At 29.6% G+C, this 20948-nt stretch overlaps 2 protein-coding genes across 2 annotated transcripts in view; one reads left to right on the top strand and one right to left on the bottom strand.

The window, feature by feature from the left end:
• LOC106679206 (digestive cysteine proteinase 1) overlaps positions 1-20948 on the top strand; it is a 401586-nt gene that overhangs the window by 16154 nt on the left and 364484 nt on the right. The gene's annotated exons all lie outside the window — the stretch shown is intronic.
• On the bottom strand, positions 12051-20924 carry LOC106679212 (immunoglobulin domain-containing protein oig-4). The gene is made up of 4 exons (XM_014418226.2): positions 20759-20924; positions 18287-18463; positions 17381-17530; positions 12051-12886 (listed from the first exon to the last, which is right to left on the bottom strand). The coding sequence occupies exons 1-4, from the start codon at positions 20807-20809 to the stop codon at positions 12728-12730; spliced, it is 537 nt and encodes a 178-aa protein (XP_014273712.1). The 5' UTR covers positions 20810-20924; the 3' UTR covers positions 12051-12727.

Raw genomic sequence — 20948 nt, 5'->3', positions numbered from 1 at the left:
CTTACCCATGTCGAACAAATCCGCTACCTTGGACTACATCTGGACAAATGACTAACCTAAAATCCCTACACAAGACTGAAAACAAACAACTAACAGGAAACTGCACGTCGATTTCGACTATTACAGCACTTACTGGACAAACGGTCTAAACTTCCAATACATTACAAAAGACTGATCTACATGACTGTAGTAAGGCCAATCTGGGGAGCTTTGGGGATCCACTAAACCTTCGAATTCCTCTCGTATCCCAATCCTTACAATCCAAAATCCTCAAAATCATAAAATCCTCAATGTTCCTTTCTTTGTCACAAATAAAATCATATATAAAAACCTTAATGTTATAAATGTAACCATATGTAACCGATCTAGCCCAAAGCAGATATCATTCCTTCCCTAACCACCCAAACCCACTAGTTTCTAACCTTGCTTTCTCTTCCATTCCTGACAATCCTCCGAGGCGCCTGAAAAGAAGATGGCCAGGAGACCATCTAATGTAAAACGTCATTAGAGAGCTACCAATGGGTAGTTTCTCTCTATGTATCACTCCATTTTAACTGAGATATAATTTACTAAATGTATTATAATGCACAGTTGTAAAAAGCAGTACATAAATAATAATTTCTTATAACTTCTCTGATTTTAATATCTTGATTGAAATTAGATGATCTTTTGTAAGAAGAAAATAGTTGGATCTATATCGAAAGAAATCAGGACTAATGGTGGACATAGGAGCTGATTCCTTCCTTGGTAGAAGCTTTTTCCATTTATTTCTTACCTTCCGAGCTCTCAGACTAATGACAGACAAGTGTGGGGTCTGTTACTTTATCTGCGGCGGAGTCAGCAAACCGTTGGTCAGGGTTATTTTGGGTTATAAAAAAAATTCTTATAAAATTGTGGTTAGACAAATATGTTATATAGAATTAAGACAAAATTCTATAATACATAAAAAACTATTTTCCATATGACATGGATATAGAGATCCAATGGTTATAGAGATAACAATAAAAATATTATAAATCGTAAATATATGTATGAATAAACAGTAACATTTTTACCTGTCATTCTGCTAACATAATTTAATGCATTGCTTAAATGATTTGGCAAAATTAAAATTAAGTCGCTATTTATTTATTTTTTTTAAATAAATAAATGTGAAATAAAAAAAAAAATTGGACAGAATAATCTCGGAGGCCATAAAAAATTAAGGTTAAGAAAATACAAGCATAATATAAGCAAAATACAAGGTTTTAGTGGAAAATCTTTTGAAAAATAATTAATAAAAGAAAGTAATTCAATAATAGCAATGCTTCTGAACTATTCATTAATGAAAATACAATAACGACTATTAAATTATAATTAAAAGTAATTCAGTTAATCGGCTCAAAAAAAATTTTTAATAAAAAGCAGGTGTAGGGGCTATAGTCTTTTTTTAAATGGAGAAATAAGAGAGATGAAGAATAAACAAAACTATAGATCTCAATATTATATTATCTTGAACACTTACATTATAGGTTAGAGAATAATCTCAATAATAAAAGAAAGAGACCCTCACAACTCAGAAGTCAAATTACAACTAATATAACTTTCAGCAAACTAGGATAAATATACGCACTCTCACTTTTATTATCACTGTCCCCGAAAAACAAAAAAAACCTTCTCTCACTCACGCTTGTCAGTGTTGCCCACGCAGTGTTGCCATCTCACAATTACTTAAATTATTATCTTTGGATTTTAGGAAATCAATTCAATTTATTGATTATAAACATTCAAGATTCTCTTCAATTACTTATTCTAAATTTACTATTAACCTGATGTAAGAAATATAACTATTCGTTGTTCTGGCAATTAATAGATTTAAAATTATGGATACTTGGCTGTTAGGAATTTAGAAAATAGATATATAATAATAGTTTTTTACTGCCAAAAAAAAATAATTTTCGATTAATTTTATTAATATATTCTTGTTTAAGAGTGGTTTAGTTTATTTAAAAACAAATTTGATCCTTTTTTCTCAACTTTATTCTTTTCAAAACCTTCCAACGTTTCCTTTAGAAAGTTTGCAAATGTAAATGAAAGAAAGAAGAGAAGTGGTTAGTATAAGTTTTAAATTTAAGAAAGAGTTATTTAGAAGAAGTTATAGATGGGACAAAGGCAATTAGCATTTTTAAGAATTTTAAAAGAGAAAATGACAACAAAGTAAAGGTATCCTTGAAAATGACCTGAGAGTCGAAACGTTGGAAGGTTTTAAAAAGAATAAAGTTGAGAAAAAAGGATCAAATTTGTTTTTAAATAATATAATTTTCTTTTTCACATGGTGTATCGTCTTCCATGGCTGTTCCTGATTATAAAGCTGAACCAAACCGAAAAAAGAAATATTCACCAAACGGCCACTAATAATTTCATTTCAAATAGACTTCCAAAAAAATAAGTATAGAACTTAAGTTTTTCAATTTACAAATTAAACTAGTGATCAGAAACAGCCGGACGCAAATGAAATCTCTTTTAATATTTATTGGATATAGGGTGTTATTAAAAAATATATAATCCTACGGTTAACTGAGTTCAGAAGATATCTCCTACAATTTTTTTTTTACTTATTTAAAATATTTTTACTGGCTCAAAAAATATTAATTTATAAAAATAAGTTAATGAAAAAATAACACATTTTTTTTCTCAAAGTGTGTCGCCTGGTTATTTTTGTTATAAAGAAAAATCACACAGGGAGAAAAAATTGAGTGGCAATGCAAATAATAATGTTTTATTTTGTTTTTTGTTTGTTCTCGAAAATTAAACATTATTTCATTATTTTAAAATATTTTAGGTAGCGAACCTATTTTTTAATATTGAAAATAGAATGACCTATTCAATATCTTTACGTAATAGATCCTCCCCCTTTCAACCACTGTGTGTTGTCATGTAAGCTACCTAGAACGAACTTTTTTTACAGATGAGATTTGTGAGAAAACTAAATGGTGGGAAAAAATTGCTGTGACTGCCTAAATTAGAGGAACGCCGTGAGCGGAAAAACACTAACAGATCGGAACAAACATATTTGTATCTTACTTATTTATCACTAGAATTTTATAAAAACCCTGAGACCGAATCCCTAGAATCACTAGTATACATAGTTGCATTGATAGAACAACTCCTTATTCAAGATATGAAAGAAAAGTCAGGCCAGGTCAGGTCAGCGTTGTAAACAAGTGGCGTTAGGTAGCGATGAATTGACTGTTCAAATATTTTTGAATCAAAAAATCTAACTAATCGAGAAATTAGAAACAGATATAGATTCATTCAGATACAAAAATAAAAAGGTTTTTTTCAGCAAGAAAAATTACTGTGGGGTTTAGAAAAGGCTTTGGAGATTAAATGGTCACTACCAGTCGGCCATCACATCCAGAGTTTTAAAAGTGATTATATTTTTGTATTTTAATAATGGCCTAGGAATTGTTGTATTCGAAGCTTGATATTGGACCCAGGCGGGAGAGCTATAAATAGGGAAACCCGCCCCTGGGGATGGCGGATTTGAATACGGCGTAGATCGGATACCATCTGGTCTCCACGAGCGCTAAATGGATTCGGAAAAGGCTTTCTTCGGGAAAAATAAAAGGAAAAGAAAGGATATTATACAAAGTCAAGAGGTAGCCGGTAGGGGTTAGGTGGGGCTAAACCCATGAATAAAAAGTGAGGGATACAAAAAAGTTGCGAGGAGGTCAAGGAAACACCTGGAACCCTGGCCCCTGCGAGGATAAATCTTTCAACGGCGGTCAAAGAAAGCCATAAATATCCTTATTTTGGCGAGTAACACTGCCCTCATCTCCTTCAGGTTCTGGGCTAACTCTACCAATACCTCTCCTTTCCGGCAAGGGAAAGAGGAATATCAGCTTTGGATATGTTTTAGTAAAAGCTTTGTATCCCTATTGTCGATACGTTTCTTACATTCCTTAATGAATTCTCAAGAATCAAAAAGTAATAATGGGTGTCACTGAACAAAATTGAAATAGGAAGAAACATTCCAAACTAATGTCGACGAAAGCTTCATAGTTACATACTAAACCCTGATAATCCAGTTTATGTAACCTCTATTCTTTTAGTGTATTGAATAGGTACATTCCGTCAAAGGAATAAATTGATTAAAAACAAATAACCAATATTGCCACTCATCACCTTTTCGTATTGTCGATTGCCTGATTGATCAGGATGATGTGTATTAGCAACTCAGTACAGTTAAGCAGCTGCTTGCAATTTGTTTTCCAGTTTCACTTAAATGAAAGAATAAAAAAAGAAGAACTATGGATTTAAAAGAAGGAGAAATTAACACTATTTAAACAAACGCCTGATGGAGGAAGACAAATACATGTATGTATGATCTTTTCCAAAACTACTCCTAAATCTACTACATGTATCTTCAAAATATTTTCGTCTGGGTAATTTTTTTTTATTTATATGTTTTTACTGTATTCACAGTAAATGTTAGGTACTAAACTACCTATTTTATAGTTATATAAACAAATAGTTTATAGTTGTTTCTCATAGAGAAAATAGGTATCAAAAACAGAAATCGTTGTGCACTTCAATCATTTTCATTATAGAAAATAAAGTGAGCTTTAGATGCTAAAAAAATCTTTCTTCTCCTCATCGTTCGATCTTGGAAGTGTGAAACATATAAAAATTTCGTAATTAAAATTAATAACAGCCTAAGGCACCTTGTAAATTCTTACCTCAGAGTTTTGAGTAATTTCCGTAGATGAGTTTGTAAGTCCCCCTGGAGACGATTGTAGGGAATTGAATATGAAAAATTACTCAACATTATATGTATATATAATATTTTCACTTTCTTGAGACTGGTTATTATTGTTTAAATAAAATAATTTGTATCATATTTAAGTCTAAAAAAACTCTTAATTTCTTTAAAAGTCCAATGTTTAAACAAATTCTACTATCCTCAACCAATACAAATTTAAACTACATCAATAATTTAAAAACTTTTTAAAGGCTATTTCATTAATATTAAAACTTTTAATTACAATTAATTTAATACTTTGTTATCACAACGATATTTGTTGATTATAATTAAAAATGTTAATATTAATGTGAAAAGTGACAAAATGGACTAATTTTGACTGAAATTGGTGACCTGGCCAGAATAGCCTGCAAAAAGTTTTTTAATTATTTATGTAGTGTAAAGTTGTATTGGTTAAGGATGGCCGAAGTGACCAATACAGCACAGCAATGCTAAGAAAACATTCATGGAGAAAAAAACACCTTCCTAGAAAAAATGTTGTACTGTCCAACTTCATTGGGTTGCCTTATGTTACATACAGCACACTTATAACTAGTGAATCACAATTATTTATAATTCTATTAATAGAAATAGTCACAGCATATTTTTTTTTTAAATTTCTACATTGTGTACAAGAATCATACCTAATTTATTATTTTATTTTTCAGGAGCGCGGTAGCCACGAGGTAAAGCGCTTGGCTACTAACTCCAACGATCCGAGTTCGAATCCGGCAGGGTAGAAAAATGTTTTATGTTCCACTGTAGCCGTGAGTCTACTCCTATGGTTTTTGCCCCCAATTTAACCCTCTGGGGTTCACCCAGCCTCTTAAATTGGGTATTCTTAATTGGGTAAAAATCTGATTCTGGCCAAATCACCTCCTTGCAAAACTGTTGGTTTAGTAATAGTACTTCTTTACTAAGTACTGAACTCCTGACGTCTCATGGCTTTGTAACGCTACAGATTTTAATTTTTAATTTTTATTATTTCTTCCTTTACACATTTTCCAGCTTTCATCGTTCTTTAAGAACGTTTAACTTTTCTGATGTTTCAATTTTACATAATTTTCTCTCTTATCCTTTCCATCACTCATACAATTAAATTTAAGTTAGAGTATAAAAGAATATATATAGCCATATTAAATAAAGTAAAAAAATATTTAAATTTACATAATACCCAATGCGGACGTCCCCATTTACAATATATTAATATAAAAATACATGCATATAAAAATTAAAATAGAATAAGTAAAAATTAAAATATTAAGTTAAAAGTTAAAAGTAATAATAAATATATTAAGCTAAAAGAAAAATTAATAAATATAAAATTGTATATATAAATAAAAATAATTAAGATACACAATGTGCAATATATGCATCCGAGACATCACCATCATTCTCAGATACCATGCATGTGATGATGGATTATTCCCAGGCAGTCCAGAATTATCCCTTCTGCCATTTTTGCCACGTCCTTGAATTCAACTCAGAGCTTGCTATAGTTCCACGAGCTCCAAACCATTTTCTATAAGAAATAAAACCTTCCCTCATTACCATTCGCCTTCGGAATTCGCAACAAGTTGGGACTTCTTAAATAAATATTAATCACATATGAAAATTCAATAAATCGAATATTTTCCAATGGCAGCAAAGAAGTCTTCCTTCTGGCGTCAGGAAGATTAGAACTGAGAGAAAAAAGTCATGAACACTGTTAATTTAAAATTATTTAATTATATAAATTCTATTTTTATTTTGTATTAATATTAAATAGTTTCCTTTATTTTAAATATTCTGAAGTTAAACTTATACCTATTTTCAATAATAAAATTTCTTAATCAATAACTAATATTATATTTTCTATCTTAATTAATGCAAAAGAATTGCTGTTAAAAGAAGATTGCTCCATTTTTCAAGTTTTGGAAAAACTTCTAAAAATAAAAAGTTTAAGTCTAATTCAAAATTCTAAGTAATTTGAAAAAAATGTTTCCGTACATTTTCTCTCTTTGTTCCTTCATGTCAAAATATTATTTATTATATCTGATAAAACTTCCAAGCGACATAATAGTTTAATTATTGAAGCCGCTACTTTTTTTTTTTTTTAGAGATAAAAGATATTACATTTACATCGAAAAATAAAACAATTTATTGCAAAAAAAAAATACTATTAAAATATTCCATTTATTTAAAACTTTAATTGAAAAATTACATTTCTTTGTAAAGAAAATTAATGATAATAATGAGGTATTAATAGTTGACCGTAGATTAACATGAGGAGAAAAAAGTCGGGATGCGGTCAGGAAAAAAAAAACAATACACAAATAAATAGGTTTCGATTTTTTTTATTTATTATTATTTTTTTTTTACCCAACCCCCGACCATCTTCTCTTCATGTCAACACTAATAATTATAATAACGAACGATATAGGTAGCTCCATCACTGGAAAAACACAAAAATCTTTAAAGCTACAAATTTCTGGTACAAAACAAGAGAATTATTATTATTATTTTAACCCTTTCGTTGTATTTGTAAAAACGAATAATTTTTCAACCAAAAAATTGCATGACTAACGCTAATTTTACAAAACATTTCATTGTTGAATTTAATTTAAACTATTTTGAAATTAAAAATAATATTTTATTGTAATTATTTTAAATCCTAGTTCTTAATTATATTTAATTATAATTATATAATTGTAATTGTAACAGCATTAAAAATCATGGTTACAATTTTTCAAAGTTAATTTAAGTAAATTATCAGTTTGAAAAATAGTTACGAAAAGAAGGATATGTTATTTTTATTTCTTTAATATATTTGAGCTAAATTACAGTTAACAACATAAATACATTGTTTTTTTTTTTATTAAAATTATATGATAAAATAAAAATAAGAAGTTTATAGAAGTTAGAAATAAGAATAATCCGAAAATAAAAAATAACTCACACGACGTTTTCTTTTAAAATTTGAATATAAACTATGGACCTACACTAAAGTTTCACAAGGGGTCTACGCTAAAGAAAATCCGCTTTTCCTGCAAAATGCAATTTATATTTGACCGATCACAAAGACACAGAGTTCTTTATCTTCCTCTTTTTATGCGATATATTCAGTTTCTACTTTAATATCACTTCATGTTTGTGTTGAAGACATATCGCTTCATATATATCCAGACATATCGCTTCATGTTGCTGAAACCTCACATAATCTGTTTATTTGACCTCATCAGTGACGCAGTGATAAAACTTATCAATTCCAATTTAAGTTTCTATAGTTATAATCTTTCAATATAGTTGTAAAATATAAACTGTATAAAACATGTTTTGATTTAAATCAATGAAGTAACGCACTCCGTTAAACTGATCTAAATCGAATATAAAAATGATCTAGGATCATAATCTGTTTTCATCTCACGCACCCGCCATATTGAAAATATGGTTCGAAGGCCTGACATGGAGGTAGAAAATGAGGACAGGGGAACAGGACAAGATAAAAAATACGGTACAAAATCGGGGCTCACGGAAAGAGCATTAATTTTCCAAGTTAGTAGTTTATATGGAGTGAGCGGACTCCCTCCCTAAGTGAAAATTCCCTTAGTCAGTTGCGGAAATAGAAGGAAAGCTGTTCGTATGCATCAGGGTGCCGGGCCGTGCAATCCGTGTGCTGGCTTGTTTTCAATACGGGCCCTCTTCCCCTTACGTGTTTCCAATACTAACCCTAGTCCAGCTTTCTCCTTTTATTTTTTTCTTCATGTCAATCTCCAGGAACTGACCATTTGTATGGCAAAGTGGGGTGATTAGGAATAACATACCAACAAAATAATGGAACCTTAAGGCGAAAAAAAAGATAGATCAGTCTCTAACTGAAGTCTGAATCATTTTGTCTTTTTGTAGCGAAACTTCTTTACCGACATTCTACAACCCAAGTGAAACAAAACTATACGCGATTAAATTGATTTCGTGACACGAGGAAGCGGTAGTGGTAAGAGATAACGCTCCATGCGTTTTGCATTTAGATTAAAATATCTCGGAAACTCAAAGTCGTAGTTTTTATACTGTATGTGAAGGAAATTTTTATTATTTCATCCTCTTAGTAACGAGCTATAATTCAAAATCGTTATAACTAGTATATGATTATATACTCAAAAATAAAATAGTCTTACATTCATATAAGTGCACTAGTGAAGAGGTTTATCTCCAATAAGTTAGAAATATTACTTAATAACCATAATCACTTTGTTAATGATAAACCAAACATTTCAACTACAAAGGTTTTAATAATTCAGAAATAATGTTACAACGACATTCCTTATGATTACTTTTTTTCCAAAGATGTCCTTGTCTGACCACTGGAAAAGAGATATATGAGATAGGCAAGAGTAAAATTAAGAGGATGAGATAGATACTATTCAGGATAAAACAAAAACAAAAAGAAAGAAAGAAAAAGTTGGTAAAGGAACAACCAAAAAAATACAAAAAAAAAAAAAAAGGAAGTTATCTTAACTATATAAATAAATTGTATTGTTTTATAAATAGTTTATCTGAATTAAATCGATTTTGTCAGTGTTCATGTTATGTCTTAAATAATCGATCAGTATACTTTTGTATCATAGTTACCTATTATATTTTGTTAGCATGGTTAAAAGTATTTTTCTATCAGTATGATTATGAAAATGGTGAAGGTCATCTATCGCGGTGAAATAAAATAATACAATTATTTTTGTAAGCCCAACATACATCAAAATATTTCAAAGACACCTGAAAAACGGTCCTCTCTCGTGACAGAAGTAAACCGTTGAAATAGCTCAGTGCAGTAGCCTACAATCCTTAAGAGCTCCCAAGTAGAAGTTTTCAGTTGAGCTTCTTAGGCAGTTCCCAATCCGGAGTCCATTCGTAAATCTGCAACTAGCGTCCGATTCCTCAGAAGTCTTTTAACATCCTTCTTTCTAACTCTGAGACTTCTCCTTTAAAATGTCGCATAAAAACTCACTCCTACGACTTGGGTATTATTTGGATAAATCTTTATGAATGATTTTTCCAATTTAAACATCGTTTGCAATTAATTATCTATTAAGACAATTATTAATATATTTTAAATAACTATTAATAAGAATGTATGATTAACTGCCCTTCCATTGATAATACTCTATTTATTTTCAAATTCATATTCCTAACTTTTCCTTTTTATACTTAATAATAATAATTTGCATTTATTCTGAGTTACATAAAAAAAAAAATAACAGACAATAAAAATTGTCTGTTATTTTACTTTAGTGCCTTAGAGTAGAAAGCAAAATATGAAAAAATCGACAAATAATAAAAAAAAAATAGAAAAATATGTTAACACCCATTTGCAATACAGTTGAGGATAAAATATTAGTTTTAATGAACGTGCAAACAAAAAATATGAAATTACTTAATAAAATTACAAATTTTGGTTGAAACAACAATAATTTTGCTTCTTTTGGGTCTGGATGGAGAGGGAGTGAAAGAATAAGCGGGATTTGAAGGTGAGAAGGGTACTGGAGTGACGAATTGAAGTAGCGATGGAACTGCATGGGGAAGAGGATCTGATAACGAAAGATATAAGATATAGATAAGATCTGTCAAACGCGACTGTTCAATTTACCGTTATATATAAATCTGAAGACTGATAACGGGTACTTCTAAGATTGAATTGAAGGAGACTGGACGGCCGGCGGGATTGGATAACTTATTAAGGGAACCATGCCAGAAATACTAACGACGTCCGAAATACTATGACGCTTGCAAGAGTCAACCAAGTTAAGCAAAGTCGAGCGTGGTCAGTACTAGGATGATTGACCATCTACTTCTAGAACTCCACCCCCCCCCCCGCGTATTTGAGGCCCTTCACCTATGAATTCCAACTCAGAGACTAGTAGGATGTGGATGGGAGAAGCCAGAGGTCTTCCTTTTAAGTACTGATTCTTTTCGACTTTGCTTAATTTGGTTATCAATTGCAAGTGGAAGGACTGATCTTATCCTTATAAAATAGACTTCTGAAGACCTAGACATACTACTATACATTGGTATGGCAACACAAAATTCATGTCCAAATTCCATAATACATTCTCTAGCCTTCATAGCCTATCCTGTGATGATTTAATTAATTAGTTTTGAACAAGAGTAATCCCCCAGAACATTTTGATTGGTAGGGGGAAGAAAAGGAATAATATATTTTTTTCTTTCGACTAAGCTAACAATTATATTATTGTAATAAACTGATCTAAAATTATATTATTTATAACTTAAATTATAAATTTTGATACTGGATTAAAAAAACATTAAGTTTATAATTGGAATTAAAATTTGTTAATATTTTCTTAGTTTTTATTATTATATTATGGAATTAGAAATTAATTGTTTCATGCAAACATTCTTTTTTTATTTTAATGCATCTATTTAATAATCTTAGGGTATGTGGATTAGTAACTGACTGAGTTACATATTTTTTGTAGCTATTGTCAACTGACAAATATACCTTACAATGCACCTTACTGACAACATAAATATTCTTGTTGTTAAACAGTCCTTTTATTTTGTATATTATAAATATCACAAGAAGGTAAATGTGTGTTTAACTAAACAATTACTGAATACTTATGAAATTCAGGATCATTAAAAAAATTTCTTGGGAAGAGATACTTTAAATGTCAATGACTATGCCCTCTTACTGACTTTATCAGATCTAATTACTTTAGGATATAGGTTCTTCCTTGTGAATAGAGTGTCATTATTTATATGACTTCCAGTAACGATGCATCCTCTCTTTCTTATCATCTGACATAGTTACTCCATAATAGTGTTTTATATACTTACTCCAGATGGAATGCTGATCTCGTCAACCTTAGTCTTACAGTTAGACATATCAAAGAATTACATTTGAACTTTTTGTATCGAACTCTACTACTCTACAAAGATTATTAACCATTTTCTAACTAGTGTGAAAATTTCATGATTTATTTAGTGTGTTATCACAAAATAAATAATGACAGTCACTTATGGGAATAGAACCTCCACGTTATCTAATATCAAACTTAAGTCTAAGCAAATATCAGAAATGTCAACTTATCATAACACTTACTCAATTATAAGCATTTGATAAAGTTTTTTTTGTCTCAAGATGAGACATCTGGAAAACAGGAAACATTGTACAAGATAGCTCTTATTTTTTAGTTTAGTTAATATTTTTTTAAATGAGCTATTGGTGCATAATATCTTATCACTTTTTTATAATACTTTTATTTATTTAAAAATATATAATACAATATATTGATTTTTTTATGTTGGTTGTATAAAACATCCAATTTATTTGTTGTATAAGAACTGAAACAAATGAATGATATTTCATTAGTAAACAAATAATCATTTGAATGGTTGACTCACCATTGGGCAGTAGTATCTCTTCTAAACTATCTTCATATTAAAAATCTTATTTTGTTACTTTAATATGTGAAATACAGTTGTAAATTCTAATAATATAATAAAATACAAATTTAAAAGCATTTATATGGCTTATACAGCTTTTAATGTTTACAGCTACTTTTAAAAACTATCACCATTCTTCATATAGACTCAATTTTGAAACATTTAAATATTAGAAAAATATATTAATCCTTATCACAACTGAGAAATTTGAAATTTACTCAGAGAAAATTATACAAACTATACAAGAAAACACAAATAAAAATAATAACTACACAACTTTGTACTTAGAATCTCTCATTAACGATATTTTTTCAAATTCTTGCCATAATCACAGAGAATCAATAAAAGATTTTGTTTCTTAATTACAATATAAAGTTTACAGAGAAACATTATTATAAATAACATACTATTACATTAATACAACTAATATAATGCTAGATAAAATTAAACAAAGACTGTAAATAGTAATTAATAATCACTGAAAGTTGATGATACAAATAATATTTAATCGAAAGCAATGCTAAAATCAGTCTTAAAACTTCTTCTATCTATAGAGTACATGTTATCTGCTGTACATTCATACACCCCTGCATCCATTTGTGTTGCAGGATCAATTTCTAGCTTGGATTTCACTTTGTCCTTGCCCATTCTCCACTCATGCACCTTAACAAAATTATTTTACTAAAAAACGGTTCAATCAATAAATATTGATATATTGATTTAATTGGTCATGACCTGTAGTGTTCACAAAAAAGAAAAAAAAAATGTGAATGATTAAATAATACCAAACTTTGGTAAATACAAATTTATAAAAATATTAATTATTGTAAAATCAACAGGTGAAATTTGTACTGTTGCACTGTGAACACCAGTTAATTTTAAAATAAAGCACAAGAGAAAAGAAAATTTATTAGTTCAATAAAAGCAATTTAAATAAATATATGCCGCCAACTACATAAGGTATTAATCGGCAATAGGGAAGTGGAGTTGAAAACAAAGCTGATGGTTTATAAATAAGTCTTTATACCTACACTAACCTATGCAGCTAAAGTTGGCTAAATATCAAAACAATTCAAATGCAAATACAAGCCACAGGAATGAAAATTTTGATGAAAGCTCTCAATAAATCTAAATTTGACTGAATGAGAAATAAAAAGGATAGTTTATCTTATTTTTAGTTTTCATTAATTTTATCAATCAAAAGTGGTGTAGGGATGAAATATGACTGAATAAGTATTCCCTTATGCAGACATATGAGAGTAAATTAGAAACCTACGAAGCTTTAGTAGAGATCTTGAGTATGGAGCAACCACAACTTTCTGTCTATGGTGAAGATCCTCTAGAGGTTGTTATGATACAACTGGTAGTGATCTCTGTATATCAAGAAGTTTCCAGATTAAAATGATCATCAAGTGGCATGTAGGGCTCTATTGCTGATTTTAATTGGGTATGGAGTATTGGAGGGATGGAGGTATTGGAACCTAAATGGTAGAACAGCTATGCACCAGGATCATTCAACATATGATAATCTTAGCATTAATCACCTGGTAGCAAAACGCAGGGTATGAATGAAGCTTAACCCATTTGTTGCTGATGGCATATATGTGAGCCATACCAGTATTAAGCTGCTGGTGGGTGGCATAGGAGGTCTGCCATAGGACTAGCCCAATTCCAGTTTAGTTCAATGGGACACGGTAGAGTTACCATCAGCTGTGGAAGGTAGAGATTTTTACTTGACAGTCACAAAGGATTTGTGCTTCTGCCAATTAAATCTGTTTCATATTTGGACTCTCTATTCAAGAGATATTTAATATTGAGCATGATTATGATATTGTCTACAAAAAATAATAAATAAACTATTTTCAATTTTCCATCAGAGGGAAAGTGATGACTGATTCATTCCACAAAAAATGGGTTAAAAGATTCTAAAGAACTCCATGCAAAGACCTATGAATTACAAAAAGTATAAAATAGAAAATATTTACATGTATGAACTTGTTAGTTCCAAAGTAAAAGTGTTTGTCATAATAAAGGGAGGAATAAAAACGTGGATGGCACATATTAAGTATAGTAACTTTAAATAAGAATACATATATATATTTAAAAGAGGAGATTGTTGGGGACATAATCAGCATTGAACACAAATAAGTTAAAAAGTTATTTGTGTTTTTATCTTTAACTGCACTCCCAACCATTTTCTCCTCATATATATTATCCACGGTCAACTATCTTCTCATCATTATATATTTTTTATTTATTTAGTGTCAGAATTGAAGTAGCATAGGAGAAATTAACTGGATTGCAAGAAAAAAATCGGTCATTTTGAATTTAGGAAACTAATATGTAAATAACCGAATTAGTTATGATAAAAATGTAATTATTAACTTACATATTTCATTTATTTCTCAGCTTGAGGTTTGAAAAGTTCGCCATAAGCTCAAAATATTCTTCCCTTGACTCATTATCATATTAAAAGAAAAATAGCACAAAGAGTGTCATCTCAAAAAGAATATGTTGCACAAAGAGGAAAAAACGTTGCTCAAAGGATATCTATGTTATGATATTTCTTTTCTTGAAGTACTAAAACTTGACTGAAATCTCTTAATTCATGTTTAAGGATAAAACAATGGGTAATAAAACCTTTTTATACATTTATTCTCAAAGTATGGAACGAAGGCTTTAGCCATGCAGCAGGAGCAATAAAAAAAGAAACTATTCAACGATAAGCTGTAATACATTTTTAGTATTCATTGAACTAACAGGAAGACTCACAGATACACCTCTCTCAGGTAATGAAGGAAATGGTCAGAATTGGGGTCAAGAAAAAACAATACTTAGTTCTCAACAATTTATTCATTGCCTTCGTTTTGACCCCCATTGTAGGTCTTCATCAGGGCTGTTGTGATGAGTGGAGATGTGAACAAGGGACTGAGTTCTGATGTCCTGTCATCAGAGATTGAGTCCCTTGTTTATATCTCCACTCATAAAATTAGCCCTAATGAAAACCTACATTTTGGGTCAAAATGTTGGCAATAAATAAATAGTTCAGAAATATTTTTTGTTGCTTCTTGACCGCAGCCCTTATCATCTTCATATTCATTTATGGTCAATAATGTGAAAAATGCACGAATGTAAAGGAACTATTTAATGTTATGAAAATATCAGGATGTTTTGAATAAAAAGTTGGTTAAAATAATCAAATATTAAAAAAAAAAAAATTATATATAACTGATCTAATGTAAGTACATTAATAGTTTTATATAGCATTTCAAAATTTTTTTTTTTTTTAATAATTTATTTATTGATATTTACAACTGTATACACATATATACGACAAGTAAATTTGCTGTAGGTGACATAGTAACATGATAAAAACATGTGGAGAATCTACCCACTGATAGAACTCCAATAACATTTCTAGAGAAGAAGATCTCGAGGCCATCTTCTTTTCAGACACCTAGGAGGATTATTAGGTAATGAAGGAGAAGCCAGGTTAAAAACAAGTGGATTTGGGTGGTTGAGAAGTTTATTATGGAAGGAACGGTATCTGGTTCTGGTCAAATCGGCAACATATGGAATATTGAGGTCCTGATGGATGACTTGATTTGTGACAAAGTAAGGAGCATTAAGGATTTTACGAAGGATTTTGGACTGTAAGGATTGGATTCTGGAGGAATTTGATGGTTTAGTGGAGCCCCTAAGCTCAACTCTGTATGTCCAGATAGGCCTTATAATAGTCATGTAGATCAGTCTTTTGTAATGGATTGGTAATTTAGACCGTTTGTCCAGTAAATGTTGCAATAGTCGGAATCTACGAGCAGTTTCTTGTCTTTTTAGTCTTGTATGAGGATTCCATGTCAGTCGTTTGTCGAGATGTAGTCCTAAGTAACGGATCTGTTCGACAGGAATAAGTGGGGTATTATTAAAGGATATTGTAGGGGAAGAGGTCATGGGTTTACGTCGAAGGGTAAATGTGATTTGGTGGGATTTATTGGAATTTATTTTAATCCTCTAGTTTTGGCACCATTCTTCAAGGGTGGTGATGTGGGATTGGAGGGTTAGGGATACAATGTAAGGGTCATTGTTTACTGACAATAGACATGTGTCATCGGCATACGTGGTGAGGATTGTTTTAGGATGGGTTGGAATGTCAGCTGTGAAAACTGTATAAAGAATAGGACCAAGGATACTACCCTGAGGTACACCAGCAGACTGACAGAATAGGGATGAATAAGCGCCGTTGTAATTTACTTGAAATAATCTGTCGGAGAGATAAGAACGGATAATGAGGAAGTATGTAGGGGGTAGGAATTTACGGATCTTGTATAGCAGTGCATTTCAAAAATAAAATAGGTTTAAGGTTCGAAATGTCGTTTATATAAAGGAAGTTTCAGATAAAGATGACTAAAAAGTATTTAAGCAAAATATCCACAAAATCTTGTAGTAACAAAAAAATATATTATCAAAATATTGGTTATGTCCCTAAGTTAAACTGAAGTAATCCTTATTCATTAACCTTTATTTGAATTGCATTCTTCTCTCTCTCCCTCATTTCAGTGTTATATCAAATTTTTTTAAAAATTTTAATCTATCTTAAAAATATAATTTTTTTATAATATTCAAATAAATGCATTTGTCTTTAAATCTAAAAAATAAAAATTTGTTTAATATTTTTTGAGGTTAATGACTTCCATTTTGAATGAAATATTTATTAATTATTCATAACATTCTTCAACGTTTCGGGACCACTGTCCCATATTCATGCACTTTAAAACCTCATGATTTCATATGGGAAATCATGAGGTTTTAAAGTGCATGAACATGGGACAGTGGTCCCGAAACGTTGTACAATGTTATGAATAATTAATAAATATTTTATTCAAAATGGAAGTCATTAACCTCAAAAAACATTAAATGAATTGGCTCACCAGACTTCTGATAGAGATAATCCATAAAAATTTGTTTTAGTTGAATTCAACATGTACTGATTCAGAATATTATTTACATATATGCATACAATTTTCTATCAAATAAGTAGATAAACTACATAAATAATTGCAAATTCATCTTGTAAAATATTGATTTAGATTATTTTCTAAAATAAATTCATACAAATATGATAGCAACAAATAACTGATAAATTAAAAACATATTTACATGTAAATACATGTGAGATAGCAACTCAGTACCATCCTTAAACCAAGTAATATGAGGCCTGGGTGTTCCTCTTGCCACACAGATGAAGACTATTTTGTGACCGAGTACATATTCATAATCAAAATGTGATGCTTCTAGTATTTTTGCACCCTGAAAATATTATAATATAAGCAAATAATATTTTTGAGTATTTTTTCTTTCAGTAAAGAATGATGAACAGTTGGATCACCTTGATATAGTCTTTATTGAAAATATTTTTAAAAAATCGAATTTATTTCAAATAATATTTTTAAAAACTGATTTTCTTGATTCATATTGAATCCAACTTCATTTTTTAAATTTAAATTATGTTTTAAGAAGGAAGATTCGAAAAAACAAGTTGTAGAATTACACTTTCAAATGTATTTCAATTTAAGTAAGTGGTAGTTCTTGTCCCATATTTTTCCCATTATTTATTTAATTTTTAAAAAAAGTGTATGTTATATAATTTTTTTTTTAAACAGAGTTTTTCTGTTTATCACTGTCATCTCAGTTTTACCAGAGCTTTATAAGAGAGATCCTTGATACATTAAACTTTTAACAAACAATGTCCCACCTTACTATTTTATATTTTTAAAAAGCAGTTTCTATAGTATTAACACACATAAATTCTCATCCTACATCAAAGATATTATGACTTTTAAAATGTTAAGATAAAGATTTGATATTTATTTCTTTAAAATACTTTTATTAACAAAAACAAATAATTCATCTACTGTTCATTTATTTTCTCAATACCAAACTTCATTTTTCAAACCAAACTTAGAAATTAAAAAAAAAAATTAAAAAGTCCTTGGAACAAGTATTTTATATTGAGTGAAATAATGTAGTGGATGTAAATTGAAAATACATCACTAATTCCCATACATTATTGTTATTGTAGTACTGATCTGACTCAGGATCTCGATATTTTCCGGTTACAGGAAGTCCTAACTGTGTTCTGCTCTTTGTTCTTCGACCTCCTCTTGCACCACCTCTTCTTTGTCCAAAGGAAGAGAAAATCAAGAGCATGAGGATTAAAAATACCATTTCTTTCTTCATAATCTAAACCAAAAAATCCGTGATGAGAAAAGAAAACATAATTATGTTAAAATTTAAAATATATTATTCCTCATTAATTCATAACTAATCAATTGATTCTTACAATTAAAATGGTATAATGAAAACTATGAATGAAAATAATTATTATAAAACTGTTTAAGATCATGGAGACCAAATTCAATATGATAGCAACTTAATGTGATATACTGAAGCTGTCAGAAGTTTATGTTGGTTAAAAGGTAAAAGACAAATAATTTTATAAATATTTATATATTTTATGTGGTTTAGAGATATCCAAGTATACCGGGATATTGAATTTCTAAATTTAAATAAACTTCATTAACAGAAAATTTTAGATTTTTCTTGAAAAACTCTCAATAAATAAGAAATGTCTAATGTGTTTTGGTCCCCTCAGTAATTTGTACTTTTAGTAACGAAATCTTCCATGCAAACAATTTAAAATTTTAACTTAGGACTCTACCACTCTCTATAATTTGAGGTCTCACTCTTCTCAAAATGCATGAACCTGTTATTTACTCATATACTGATTGAGATAAATGAGTTAGCAATCTGCTTTCATACTACGTTAATTTCAAACAGTGTTTTTAGAATCCATGAAATTGATACAAACTCTAAAATAAACAAAAGTGTTCCGTACCTCCCTTGTAACTGCCTCAGAATGTGCAGGTTTATTTTTAAAAATAATGAACAAACGAGAGTAGCCATCACAGCTGCTAAAATAACAAAGTCTATTTCATTAGACTCAGGATAAGAACATCTACCAAACAGGTGAATTAATATTTGAGGACTTTATTAATGTTGACGATGCCATCGGAGTCCACATCGCCTTAAACTAATGCTGAACTACTGGTCTGTCAGGGTGATAAGGAAAAGACAAACCTCCTATTATACTTTCATAGAATAAAGTCTTATCATCTATTTTTATTATGATGTGATATTTTTCCCTCATCAAACTTTGTTAGATTTTTTAAATTTCTAGAGGAAAATTCTGTACCTTGGCACTTTTATGTTAATATTATTTTAAACTAGTTGAGAGAGCATTAAATCATTATAAAACAATGATGGTGAACATATGTTGTGATTTATTATAAGAATCAGTTATACCCTAAAGATGGATCATTTTACTTTTCAATTCTAATTGTACTTTAAGCAGGTTGAAGGGTTAAAATGATACAATCAATATAAAATGGATACAAGTACTTATTTTTTCTTACCAGCTCTTCTTTGTTCATATAAACATTTAAGTTTTATCATAATACTTTTTTTTCATAAAACAATAATAGCAAAACATTCAGCAGGCTACAAAGATCAATGATTTTGGCAGCTTTAAGATTTATATTTTTTTCAACTTTCTCAATTATTAATCAAAGTAAAAACTACTCTACTTAAAGTAAACACTGATAATTAATAAACTAATTATTAAACTAAGTAAAAACTACTTTACTTACCCATTATCTCATTGTTTATTGAATTCTCTAATAAATATTACCCCTTATATATACATATATAAGAATCTATGTTTTCAATTAAATTAGTATACAAATGTATAATATTCAGTAGATAGGCAAATATCATGCAAGTGTAAGGATTATCATTTCATTCTTCAAAAATATGATGATTATTAAAATTTTATGAAAACATTCTTATGATCCTAAATTATCTGAATATCATAAAATTATGTATCTAGATAAGCCTATCATGAGTATTTTCAAAATTAAAATCTTTATATTATATGACTGAGGAAAATATATATCGTAAGGACAAGCAATATGTGTAATTATTCACCATTAAATTAGGGAAAAGCAATTAAGAAAAATGTTTAAAGCTGAAAAAAATTATTTATAATATTAACACTAGTCTTCAGGGCAGAAAAGGGAATATTCCTTAGGAAAATGTGAAGAATATTCAAATGGAATTGAAAAAAAGTAGGTCTGGAACTCGCTGATCAGTAGAGTGTTCTGAAGGATTAAGTATTATTCTATATATTGTAATAAAGTGTTATTCAAACTTTTAAAAAATAATATTAAAATTTAACATAATCTATTTACTATCATCATTGCCTTCTTTGAAATTTGCGTTTCTATTATTAGCAATTATCACAGTGATATAATATAAGGAAATATATTTATATATAAAAATATTCTCTTACATATTATAAGAAAATATGGTTTTATTTATTCATGTATATGGATAAAATAAAAGTAACCTTGATCTTTAAATTCACATACAATCTTTTCAATGTATATTTTTAAGGAGTTTAAATAGTAAGAAATATACCTTAGTTGGTTTGTGAATCCCTGTTGAGAAAGTCATGTTCAATATAACCATATTACAAACTAAAATAAGCCGCTAGTCAAGGCACCCCCAATCATGCAAGCGAGCAGGTTGTTTTGCCGACAAGGCCAAAGGGGAGCTCCTTTGTTCAGGGGAATCAGTGATAGGATAATTAGCCCACAGCAGGTCACAT

The sequence above is a fragment of the Halyomorpha halys genome, unplaced genomic scaffold (genome assembly GCF_000696795.3).
Source record: "Halyomorpha halys isolate HHAL.00 unplaced genomic scaffold, Hhal_1.1 Scaffold184.1, whole genome shotgun sequence".
Lineage (NCBI taxonomy): Eukaryota > Metazoa > Arthropoda > Insecta > Hemiptera > Pentatomidae > Halyomorpha > Halyomorpha halys.
The sequence above is the reverse complement of the archived record's forward strand: the minus strand, read 5'-3'. Positions and strand labels throughout refer to the sequence as shown.